This window comes from Protobothrops mucrosquamatus, unplaced genomic scaffold (genome assembly GCF_001527695.2).
Source record: "Protobothrops mucrosquamatus isolate PMUCROS unplaced genomic scaffold, P.Mucros_1.0 scaffold3307, whole genome shotgun sequence".
In the NCBI taxonomy this organism is placed as follows: Eukaryota; Metazoa; Chordata; class Lepidosauria; order Squamata; family Viperidae; genus Protobothrops; species Protobothrops mucrosquamatus.
The window spans coordinates 1-11,863 of record NW_015389297.1 but is presented as its reverse complement, the minus strand read 5'-3'; the positions used below and the strand labels follow the sequence as shown (position 1 = coordinate 11,863).

Here is an 11,863-nt window from a genome sequence, read left to right as displayed (position 1 = left end):
TTGGGGGGGGGGGGAGAGAAAGGAATCTTCGACGTTGGATGGGGGCGATTAGATCAATTTGTTGTCACAGAAACGGCTCGTGCATATTAAACACGGGGTGGTTGATAAGATCGGAAACGGATCTCAGCTCTGCCTCTTATTCCTGCTCCCTCACTCCTAATAATAATAATAATAATAATAATAATAATAATAATAATAATAATAATAATAATAATAATAATAAAATGAATTAATAATAATAATAAAAATAAATTAATAATAATAATAATAATAATAATAATAATAATAATAATAATCATAATAATCATAATAGTAAAGTTGGAAGGGACCTTGGAGGTCATCTAGTCCAACCCCCTGCTCAGGCAGGAAACCCTATACCGTTTCAGACAAATGGCTGTCCAGTCTCTTCTTAAAAACTTCCAGTGTTGGAGCATTCACCGCTTCTGGAGGCAGGTGGTTCCACTGGTTAATTGTTCTCACTGTCAGGAAGTTTCTCCTTAGTTCTAGGTTGCTTCTCTCCTTGATCAGTTTCCATCCGTTGCTCCTTGTCCTGCCTTCAGGTGCCTTGGAGAATAGCTTGGACTTTTATAGTATTTTATTTATGTGGCCTATAGGTTTTGCCTCCAGAAGCGGTGAATGCTCCACCACTGGAAGTTTTTAAGAAGAGACTGGACAGCCATTTGTCTGAAATGGTGTAGGGTTTCCTGCCTGAGCAGGGGGTTGGACTAGATGACCTCCAAGGTCCCTTCCAACTTTAATAATAATAATAATAATAATAACAACAATAACAATAATAATAATAATAATAACAACAATATTATTATTATTATTATTATTATTATTATTATTATTATTATTATTATTATTATTATTATTATTATTAATGTTGTAAGCCGTCCAGAGTTACCCTGTGGTAAACTAGCTGGTCAATACATTTAACAATGTACTGAGGCTGTGATCGCTTATTCTACTGTGCTACTGCGTGTCGGAGGGGTTGCAGCCGGAGAGGTCAAGCCAGCCTTTAGGGCTGGTCCCAAAGGTGCTTTTTTCAGGAAGCAACTGGACTTTCTTGTTTTTTCTCTGAAGACGTTTCACTTCTCATCCAAGAAGCTTCTTCAGCTCTGACTGGATGGTAGGGAAGGGAAGGATTTATACTCCTTGCAGACCGCTGGTCATTTGCCTTCTTTTGGAGAGTCGTTGAGGCCACTTGGAGATTTACCTGTGTCCTCGGGGTCACCTGAGTGGTGCAAACGGGTGTGGAGCCTTCTTGGAACTGTCAAAAGGATTGTGTTGTAGACTGCAGATAGACAATGTCGTATCCCCCCTCCGTTTGTTGAGAGAGAGGGCTGTTCAGTTTGGACCTAGATGCCCTCTTGGACCCCTCTCTCAAGCCAGCGGTCCTCTCTGTCCAAAATGTGGACTTTCCCGTCCTCGAAAGAGCGGACTTTGTCTTTCAAATGCAGACGGACGGCTGACTCTGCTCCTGATGGGTTGGTTCTCCTCTGTTGTGCCCAGCGCTTGTGAAGTGCTCATTTTGTTTCCCCAATGTTCCTGTAGTCCGCTTCCGTTTGAGATGCAGACCACACGGACTCGTCCCCAACAGCCTGCGCCCGTCTTCCACAGGGAAGGCACCCCGGGCAGAAAAAAACCATCCTGCAGCCGAGAAGGCTCCACACCCACTTGCACCGCTCAGGTGACCCTGAGGACACAGACAATCTATACTATACCTGTGCATTTGGTTTTTCTTGCCTAGATGTAGAACCTTACTTTTTTCACCATTCAATTTCATTTTGTTAGATAGCGCCCTGTGTTCAAGTCTGTCCAGGTCCTCCTGTATCCTAAGCCTGTCTTCTGGACGGTTGGCTATTCCTGCCAGCTTGGTGTCATCTGCAAATTTGATGAGTTCCTCATCTATCCCCTCGTCCAGATCATTGATGAAGACAAAGGCTGCTTTTTCGAGGACGGGAAAGTCCACATTTTGGACAGAGAGGACCGCTGGCTTGAGAGAGGGTTCCAAGAGCTCATCTAGGTCCAAATTGAACAGCCCTCTCTCTCAACAAGTGAGGGGGGGATACGACATCATCTACCTGCAGTCTACAACACAGTCCCTTCAGCAGTTCCAAGAAGGCTCCACACCTATTTGCACCACTCAGGTGACCCTGAGGAGACAGAGATAAACCTCCAGGTGGCCTCAACGACTCTCAGAGAGAGAACTAATGACCAGATAACTACAAGGAGTGTAAATCCTTCCCTTCCCCGCCATCCGGTCAGAGTTAAAGAAGCTTTTGAAGTCCAGTTGTCTCCTGGAAGAAAAAAAGCCGTAACCTGGAGGACGGAGAATCTCCACAGACCTTCAGGGCTGGTCTTTGAGAACGGCCGATGTGCCTGAGGGCCAGGCAAGAAGGGGGTGCCCCCTTTCAAAAGGGGAAGAGAAGGTTCCTGCAGACTTGTGGGTTGGGATTTTGTTCTGGGGAGACCGCAGGGTCCACACACACACGGTCCGGGCGTGGAGGGGCTCTGCCTTCGTCTCTGCCTGCTTACCTTGCTCTGGACCACGGGCTGCGGGAACTCGCTCATGGCGCCCATCAGCCAGCCCTCCAGGCTCTTGGCAAAGTTGCGGATGGCTTGGGTCAAGGTGCCTGCAGGAGAAGAGAACGGAGCGGCCTCAGCCGAGTCGGGGAGCCCCAACGGGAAGACTTTCACCCGACCCTCGGTGGAAGCTTCACGTCCGCCATCTTGGGCTGTGGCCCAACGGCGGCCCGCAAGAGCTGCTACTGCAGAAAAAGGGAGCTTTGAGCCTGATCTAGCCACCCTCCAAATCCTTGCTTGTTGCAGCACTAGCCGGATTCAAGACTGGCCTCTCGGCCAAGCTGGACCTCTGGGAAGACCAGCAGCATTCTAGAGAAGGCTTCCAGCTCAGGGAGGAACTACGGGGCGCTTGGTGCACTTCTTGCAAATATCTCATTACTTAGCACCAGCACTAAGACTTAAGATACCGCTTCACGCTGCTTTCACAGCCCTCTCTACGCGGTTTGCAGAGTCAGCCTATTTGCCCCCAACCCTCTGGATCCTCCTTTTACCGTCCCTTTCACGCACCGGGAACCGGCCGGAGGACGTCCGGGATCAGGATCTCCACCAGGGTTTGGTACAAGAGGTTGTCGCAGCTTCGCATCCAGGCCAGGACGAGCTCGTACTTGCAGAAGGCCATCAGTTTGTGTCGCGGGAGGACGGCTTCGTAGGGCTCTTCGCTGCCAAGGGAAGGCAGGAGAGCCCGTCGGTCCAAGCGGTCTCGCGTCCCTCTGCCTAAAAATCCGCTCCCAGGCTCACCTCTGCGCCCGGGGGGGGTCCCACAATTCCAGGGCGGGTTTGAAACGGACGCAGTCCTCGCCTTACAACCACTCATTTAGCGACCGTCCGAAGTGATGGCAGCGTTGAAAATTAAGGGACTTACTAACATTTCTCACGCTTACGACCGTGGCAGCATACCCGCGGTCGCGGGATCAAAATTCAAGCTGACTCATATTTATGACGGTCGCAGCGTCCCCGGGGGTCAAGTGACCCCCTTTAGAGAAGTCAACGGGGGGAAGGGGAAGCCCGATTCGGTTAAGAACCGCGTGACTCACTTAATGGCTGCGGTGAGTCACTTAAGGACTCTGGCGAGAAAGGCCGTTAAAACGGGGCAAAACCCGCTCAGCAACTGTCCCGCTTAGCAACGGGAACCTGGGGAATTGCGGTCGTAAGTCGAGGCCACCTGCTCGTGGCGTTACCTGGAGGCCCCGGGGGTGCCGGCGCCTGTCCGGCCCGGAAGGGATTCGGAATTCCAGAAGGAACGCCAGAGTTTCTCCAGGAAGGGCAGCTGGAGGCTCATCACCACCTCGACGTTGGCCTGCAGGGACAGACGACCCCCAAAATCAGATCTAGATGGACAGCGATCCATATTTATATGTTGCTTGTATGTAAGGGTGTAGGTCAGCGATGGCGAACCTTTTAGAGACCGAGTGCCCAAACTGCAACCCAAAACCCACTTATGTATCATCAGGTGCCAGGTGGGCGTGGCCCATTGGGTGGGTGTGGCCAATTGGGTGGGCATGGCCCGTTGGGTAGGCGTGGCTGCGGTGGTAACGGCAGACTGGGTGGGACTAAAAAGTTCAATCAATCAATTCCAGCTTTGCGAGATCTTTTTCTTTCCCGCAAGAAGTTGAAATTGACTGATTGAACCTTTTTTTTTGGGGGGGGGGGCACAGGGCGGCAGAGGCCTAAAGCGAAAAGGTTTTCTAAAACCCAGCTGAAGGCCTAGGACTGGGGCGATGGCGCACGTGCCCACAGAGAGGGCTCTGAATGCCGCCTCTGGCACCCGTGCCATAGGTTCGCCACCACAGGTAGGTCTGTACATATGTTGCATACAGCATGTTTAAAATGTGTGTTAGGTACGTGGACACTTTGAGAGCAAGGAACCAAATTTCATTTTTAATGTGTGCCCTTGTGCCCACAGTAAAAAAATGACAATAAAGATTATCTAATCTATCTATCTATCTATCTATCGGTGTCTGTCTGTCTGTCTGTCTGTCTGTCTGTCTGTCTGTCTGTCTGTCTGTCTGTCTGTCTGTCTATCTACCTATCATCTGTCTGTCTGTCTGTCTACCTATCATCTCTGTCTGTCTGTCTGTCTATCTATCTACCTATCATCTGTCTGTCTGTCTATCTATCATCTCTGTCTGTCTGCCTGCCTGCCTACCTACCTACCTATTATCTGTCTGTCTGTCTGTCTGTCTGTCTGTCTGTCTGTCTGTCTGTCTGTCTGTCTGTCTGTCTGTCTGTCTGTCTGTCTACTGGTATCTATCTATCTATCATCTATCTATCTATCTATCTATCTATCTATCTATCTATCTATCTATCTATCTATCTATCTATCTATCTATCTATCTATCTATCTATCTATCTATCTATCTATCCATCCATCATCTCTCTCTCTCTCTCTCTCTCTCTCTCTCTCTCTGTCTATCTGTCTGTCTGTCTGTCGTCATGGGGGCGACTTAGAGAGAGAGAGAGAGAGGTGCTCCTGAGATCATCCCACGGGTGCCCCATGGCGAGGCAAACATCGTGGGGCTCCCAGGTGGGTCCCCTCCAAAGGTGGCCCCTGGTTATGTGTGAGAATCACCTCGCAATGCCGGCGGTAGAAGAGCTCCAGAGCCTGCAGGTCGCTGGCCTCGATCCCCTCCTGCAGGAGGACGTTGTCCGGATTCAGGACCGGGAATTCGGGCAGGACATGAGTGACATCTGCAGGGCAAGGGGAAAAAATGATTTGGGAGGGGTTTTTGTTTTGTTTTGTGTACCACTGCAGGAATGTGGGAAAAGCTCAGGGGGGGTCTTCAGCCAGCACAACATAGGGGCAACACTTCAAACCCACAAGTACACCAAGGCAGAAGCTGGTCCACCCCAAGGACGAAACACCCAGACACAAACTGAGCAACGTGGCGTGTGCACTACAATGCAGGGAGGCGTGGGCAGATCTCTGCATTGGGGAAAAAAAATGACAACTTCACAAGCTTGGGGCAACAGAGGAGAACCAACCCATCAGGAGCAGAGTCAGCAACCCATCTGCATTTGAAATAATAATAATAATAAAGTTGGAAGGGACCTTGGAGGTCATCTAGTCCAACCCCCTGCTCAGGCAGGAAACCCTACACCATTTCAGACAAATGGCTGTCCAGTCTCTTCTTAAAAACTTCCAGTGTTGGAGCATTCACCGCTTCTGGAGGCAAGGAGTTCCACTGGTTAATTGTTCTAACTGTCAGGAAGTTTCTCCTTAGTTCTAGGTTGCTTCTCTCCTTGATGAGTTTCCACCCGTTGCTTCTTGTCCTGCCTTCAGGAGCTTTGGAGAATAGCTTGACTCCCTCTTCTTTGGGGCAGCCCCTGAGATACTGGAAGGCTGCTATCCTGTCCCCCCTCGTCCTTCTCTTCGTCAAACTAGAAAGACCCAATTCCAGCAACCGTTCCTTATATGCTTTAGCCTCCAGTCCCCTGATCATCTTTGTTGCTCTTCTCTGGACTCTTTCTAGAGTCTTAGCATCTTTTTTACATCGTGGTGACCAAAACTGGATGTAGTATTCCAAGTGAGGCCTTACCAAGGCCTTGTAAAGTGGTATTAACCCTTCACGTGATCTTGATTCTATTCCTCTGTTAATGCAGCCTAGCACTGTGTTGGCTTTTTTGGCAGCTGCAGCACACTGTTAGCTCATATTTAAGTGATTGTCCACTAGGACTCTGAGGTCCCTCTCACAATTGCTACTATTGAGCAAGGTACCCCCTATACTATACCTGTACATTTGGTTTTTCCTGCCTAAATGTAGAACCTTACTTTTTCACCATTGAATTTCATTTTGTTAGAGAGCGCCCAGTGTTCCAGTCTGTCCAGGTCCTCCTGTATCCTAAGCCTGTCTTCTGGAGTGTTGGCTATTCCTGCCAGCTTGGTGTCGTCTGCGAATTTGATGAGTTCCCCATCTATCCCCTCGTCCAGATCGTTGATGAAGATAAAGTCCGCTCTTTCGAGGACAGGAAAGTGCACATTTTGGACAGAGAGGACCGCTGGCTTGAGAAAGGGGTCCAAGAGGGCATCTAGGTCCAAACTGAACAGCCCTCTCTCTCAAAAAATGAGGGGGGATACGACATCGTCTATCTCCAGTCTACAACACAGTCCTTTCCGCAGTTCCAAGAAGGCTCCACACCCATTTGCACCCCTCAGGTGACCCTGAGGACACAGATAAACCTCCAGGTGGCCTCAACGACCCTGAGAGAGAGAACTAATGAGCAGATGACTGCAAGGAATATAAAATCCTTCTCTTCCCTGCCATCCAGTCAGAGCTGAAGAAGCTTCTTGGATGAGAAGCGAAACGTCTTCAAAGGAAAAATAAGGAAGTCCAGTTTCCTCCTGAAAAAAGCATCCCTGGGATAACTACGACCTGGATGACCGAGAGTCTCCATAGACGTGTGCCACTGTTGTTATCAGGATCGGTAGGAGGTAGTTCCTGTGAATGTGGCCAATTTTTTTTCTACCGTCTGCAAAATTAGGCAGACACTAACTGCCCACTGATAATCTACCTGTCAACGCTGCTAACCTCGGATGTTCTTGCTTTGACAACAGATGGAAAGGCAGCCATTTTCCACTATTGCTTCTAGAGTTAGTTGCTGCTGAGAGGGGGAATGTGGATGAGAGTCCAGCTAGTCATAACAATAATAGCTCAGCCCTGGGAACCCAAGGACATTGGGCCCAACGGGCTGGAGAGCTGGGGAGAAAGCCTGCACTTCAAGCTAATTGGGGAATGTGATTTATGGCTGTTAATTGGAGGAGGGAATTGTGCTTTGATACTGTGTGCCCAGGGGAGGGGAATTCAGTTTTTGGCTTCGATTATGTAGTGCCGATATTATGTTACTCGAATAAAAGATTCTTTAAGGTAAACAATGCCTCCAAGTTCTTTTCAAGAGTTTCATCTGTCGGAACCATGACACTACCACTATTCGTTAATATATTACAGGTAGGCCCCCCCCCCCGACCTCAATGACCAGACTTGAGACCCAAATTTCCACTTGGCCTCATTTTACGACCTTTCTTGCCACCGTCGCTGCAGTCGTGAAGTAACAACACGGTCGTTAAGTGAATCTGGATTCCCCGTTGACTTTGCTTGTCGCAAAGGGGGAGTCACGTGACCCTGGGAGGCCGCAACCGTCGTAAATACGAGTCAGCTGCCCAGCTCTGAATTTTGAACACGTGACCCTGGGGGACGCTGCTGCAACGGTCGTTAAGTGTGAAAAATGGTCATAAGTGCTTTTTTCCCCTCCCCCAGTGCCGTTGCAACTTCGAACGGTCCCTCAATGGAACGGCGGGATTAGCTGTGCTCCAAAGCTTTGCACAAATCCAATCGCTGGCCGTCCGCCTCCCAGGTCTGCCCTGTTCACGCCTGCAGCTTCCCGCTGCCCCCCCACCCCGGAAAGTTTCTCCCAAAGCAACGGGGTTTTTTTCCTCCCCCCAGCTCGGCACAGTGAGAGAGGGTGGGAAATAAATTTAATAAGTAATCAAAATCAGATAAAACCTTAAGTGTTTTTGGGGTCCTGTGAAACGACCTTGGTGGCACACCGGGCTGGAAAGACTGCCGGAAAGAGCAGCAGAGACCCGGATCCCCGGAATTTTTTTTCTCACCGATGTACTGCTGGTGGTGCTGACACTGGGCGGCCACGGACTCCTCCGGGGTGGGGGAACTGACGGCTCCCCCCTCAGCTGCACCGTCCAACCTCTGGGAAGGCCGATACCTGCAGAACAAAAGGGGGGGGGGAAGAGGCTGCTTATACCTTGAGAAGTAGCTACGGAGGCTTTTCGAGGAAGGAAGGTTCACAGAGTAACCGAGTTGGAAGGGAGCTTGGAGGTCATCTAGTCCAACCCCCCGGCCGAAGCAGGGGACCCTTACAGAATCATGGAATGACAGAGTTGGAAGGGACCTTGGAGGTCATCTAGTCCAACCCCCTGCTCCAGCAGAAGACCCTTACAGAATCATAGAATGTCAGAGCCGGAAGGGGCTTCGGAGGTCATCTAGTCCAACCCCCTGCTCCAGCAGGAGAGTCTTACAGAATCACGGAATGACAGAGCTGGAAGGGACCTTGGAGGTCATCTAGTCCAACCCCCTGCTCAGGCAAGAGACCCTATACCTGTTTCAGACAGGCGGCTGTCCAATCTTGTCTTAAAAACTTCCTACCTGATGTTACACATTTTCACAGCTGCTAGATTGGCGTATGCACAAAATTGGAGGAATAAATGCCAACAGAAGAAGAGATCTTATACAAAATGTTATCGTGTGCCGATATGGACAGGCTCACAATGGAAATGAAGGACAAGACAGAGTCAGATTATTTTGGAATCTGGGACAAATTGTATTATTGGTGTGGATCAAGGGGGACTGTTCGGGTTATAAGCTAGTGTTAAGATAGAAATATATATAACTGTATGTTGGTATATAGAGAAATAAATTAGATATTGTATTGTATAGAAAAATATGTATGTATATATAGAGATTAAGAACTATACGTCTGAAGAGGAACAAACTGTTAGAAATACGTATACCGGAATGTTACGTTGTGTCCATTTTTGTTTTAACTGTGTTATAAATAAAAAAAACTTCTAAAAAAAACAACAACTTCCTTCCAGTGATGGATCACCCATGACTTCTGGTGGCAAGTTGTTCCACTGATCAATTGGTCTCACGGCTAGGAAATCTCTCCTTCATTCTAGGCTGGATTCCCCTTGGATAAATTTCCATCTGTTACTTCTTGTCCTGCCCTCAGGTGCTTTGGAAAATAGGTTGATCCCTAGGTGTATGTGTGTGAGTGTGTGAGTGTGTGTGTGTGTGTGTGTGGGTAAAACAGCTGGTCAGATGGAACTTCTGGAAGCTCGGGCTTTCTGGCTGGAGTGATGGGGCTTGTAGTTGACTTAACATTTTGAGGAAGTCACCCTAAGACCGTGAAATTACTCCTCTTTCAGGCTCCGTGTGTTTTGTCTTCTCTTGCCCGTTTGAAAGACCTTCTGTCATTCCGAACATCCCCCCCCCCGGCAGTTCCATGAGGACTAGCCACTTGCCCCCGCCCAAGAGCTGTCGCTAAGGGCCGGGCTCCTACCTCTGCTTCTGGTGGGCTGGCTGCTGCCTCATGGCCATGTACTGAGCATCTTCCTGCAAGCGGTTCAGGGGCGACTCCGGCTTGAGACGGATCCCGTAGTAATGGTACTTGGAGTTCCCCCTGCGGAGGATAATGGGCCACGGGTTATTTCCAGGGAGGGAGGTGGGGGCAGCCATCCCGGGAACGGGCTTTGGGGGGGTTGATGGGAGAGGGGCTAGAGGGCTCTGCAAATCCCCCCGCAAGAATCCTTCCCAGAAGTTGGTCACACACACACACACCCCACTTGGTAACAGGCTGGCACCGCCGAGGGTCTCCCCCTTGGTGCCCCAGACAGGTTGTCCTCGATTTACAACCACTCGGTCGAAGTTACGACTGAAAAAAAGTGACTTGTGAACTGATCTTTCATCACTTATGACCCTGCAGTCACGTGATCAAAAATTCGGGCGCTTGGCAAGCGGCTCCTGTTTATTAAATGTTATTATTGTTATTGTTGTTGTGGTGGTTAAATTCATTTGCTGCCTCTTTTGCCAGGCCACTCGAGGCTGTAAAAAAATGTAAAACTGCCCCCCCCCAAATAAAAAGGAAGTTTAAACGAAGCGTTCCAGCATCCTGGGATCGCTCGATCGCCATTTGCGACCCCCCTCCCCCTTCGGCTGGCTTCCGAAAAGGAAAGTCAATGGGGGACGCCAGATTCGCTTAACGACTGCATGCGATTCGCTTAACAACCGTGTGTCAACGCTGCTAACGTCGGATGCTCTTGCTTTGACAACAGATGGAAATGCACCCATTTTCCATTATTGCTTTTAGAGTTAGTTGCTGCTGGGAGGGGGAATGTAGATGAGAGCCCAACTAGTCATAACAATAATAACTCAGCCCTGGGAACCCAAGGACATTGGGCCCAGAGCTGATAGCGTTTTGGTGGGCTGGAGGGCTGGGGAGGAAGCCTGCGCTTCAAGCTAATTGGGGAATGTGATTTATGGCTGTTTATTGGAGGAGGGAATTGTGCTTTGTTACTTTGTATCCAGGGGAGGGGAATTTCGTTTTTGGGTTCAACTACGTAGTGCCGATACGTTGTTTCTCGAAGAAAAGATTCTTTAAGGTAAACAACGCCTCGAAGTTCTTTTGAAGAGTTTCATCTATCGGAACCATGACACCGTGGCCAAAAAGGTTGCAAAATGGCGGGGTGTGCGACTCACTTAACAAGCGTCTTGTTTAGCCATGGAAATTTTGGTCCTGATTGTGGCCATTAAGTCGACCACATTTGGAGGTTGAAAAGATCTCGGGAGCTCCCCCCACTGGAGAGATTGGACTCCTGCAGTCTCCATTCTCATTACCCTCTTCCTACTGAAGGGGGCGCCATGATGTTTCTGATGATATCGTGCAAATGACACGATGATGCCCAAGAGGGTTTAGAAGACCCCCCCGTCTCTTGACCTGCACTTTCCCACAGTTCCCCACAGCAAAGGCCGGGAAATCCTTCTCAAAAAGCAGCTCGGATGCCGTAGAAAAAGGCTTAAAAAAATAGGCTGGTACAGAAGCAGAAAAGCATCCTGAGTGGCTCGCAAAACGGAACCCCCAACCCAGCTCAGCTTTTCCGGGTGTGTGTGTGTGTCAAAAAAGGCAAGATGGCAGCTGCCGAAGGGGCAGGCATTCTCTGAGGAAGTGAACCACCCCCAAATATCCAGGGTCTCTCCCCGGCCCCCAACCCTTGCCAGACCGGAATGGGACAACTCGCCACAGCCAACTCGCTTGGGACAATTCAACAAATTCAATTTATTTAAAATAATTTTCATTCCGTCCCTCCTTTGGCACCCGTTCTTTAGCGATTCTATCCCACCAATTCTTTGATATTAGTGTCACTCTTGTCCTGCAGCGAGTTCTCCCGTGGCGAATTGTCCCAGACCACCCCCCTTGCAGACCTGGTGCCCAGCCGACGTGTCCTCAGGCCCATGAAGACCGAGCGGATCAGCTTCCCGAAAGAAGCGGCGTTGACCGGATCCAGCTTGTGCTCCTGGCAGTGACGGAGGTAATGGTTGTAGAGAGAGCTGCGGGGCAGGCTGACCCCTTCCGCCGTTTCGTAGTTGTCCAGCAGCCACTGCAACTGCTTGGAGGAAGGGGAGATGGGGGTGAGAGAGGAGAGGAGAGGGGAGGGGAGGAGAAGAAAAGGGAAGAGAAGAGAAGAGAGAAAAAAGAAAAAAGAAAA

General features: G+C 49.5%; 1 protein-coding gene across 1 annotated transcript in view; it reads right to left on the bottom strand.

The window, feature by feature from the left end:
* LOC107297439 (DNA-binding protein RFX2-like) overlaps positions 1-11,626 on the bottom strand; it is a 15,474-nt gene extending 3,848 nt beyond the window's left edge. The window contains exons 1-7 of the mRNA XM_015826802.1: positions 11,580-11,626; positions 9,661-9,780; positions 8,195-8,304; positions 5,159-5,277; positions 3,768-3,886; positions 3,097-3,248; positions 2,542-2,639 (exon numbers count right to left, since the gene is read on the bottom strand). Coding sequence (XP_015682288.1) covers positions 2,542-2,639; positions 3,097-3,248; positions 3,768-3,886; positions 5,159-5,277; positions 8,195-8,304; positions 9,661-9,780; positions 11,580-11,611 — 750 coding nt within the window. The 5' untranslated portion in view covers positions 11,612-11,626. The remainder of the gene's footprint in view (positions 1-2,541; positions 2,640-3,096; positions 3,249-3,767; positions 3,887-5,158; positions 5,278-8,194; positions 8,305-9,660; positions 9,781-11,579) is intronic.
* Between the last annotated feature and the right edge of the window lie 237 nt (positions 11,627-11,863).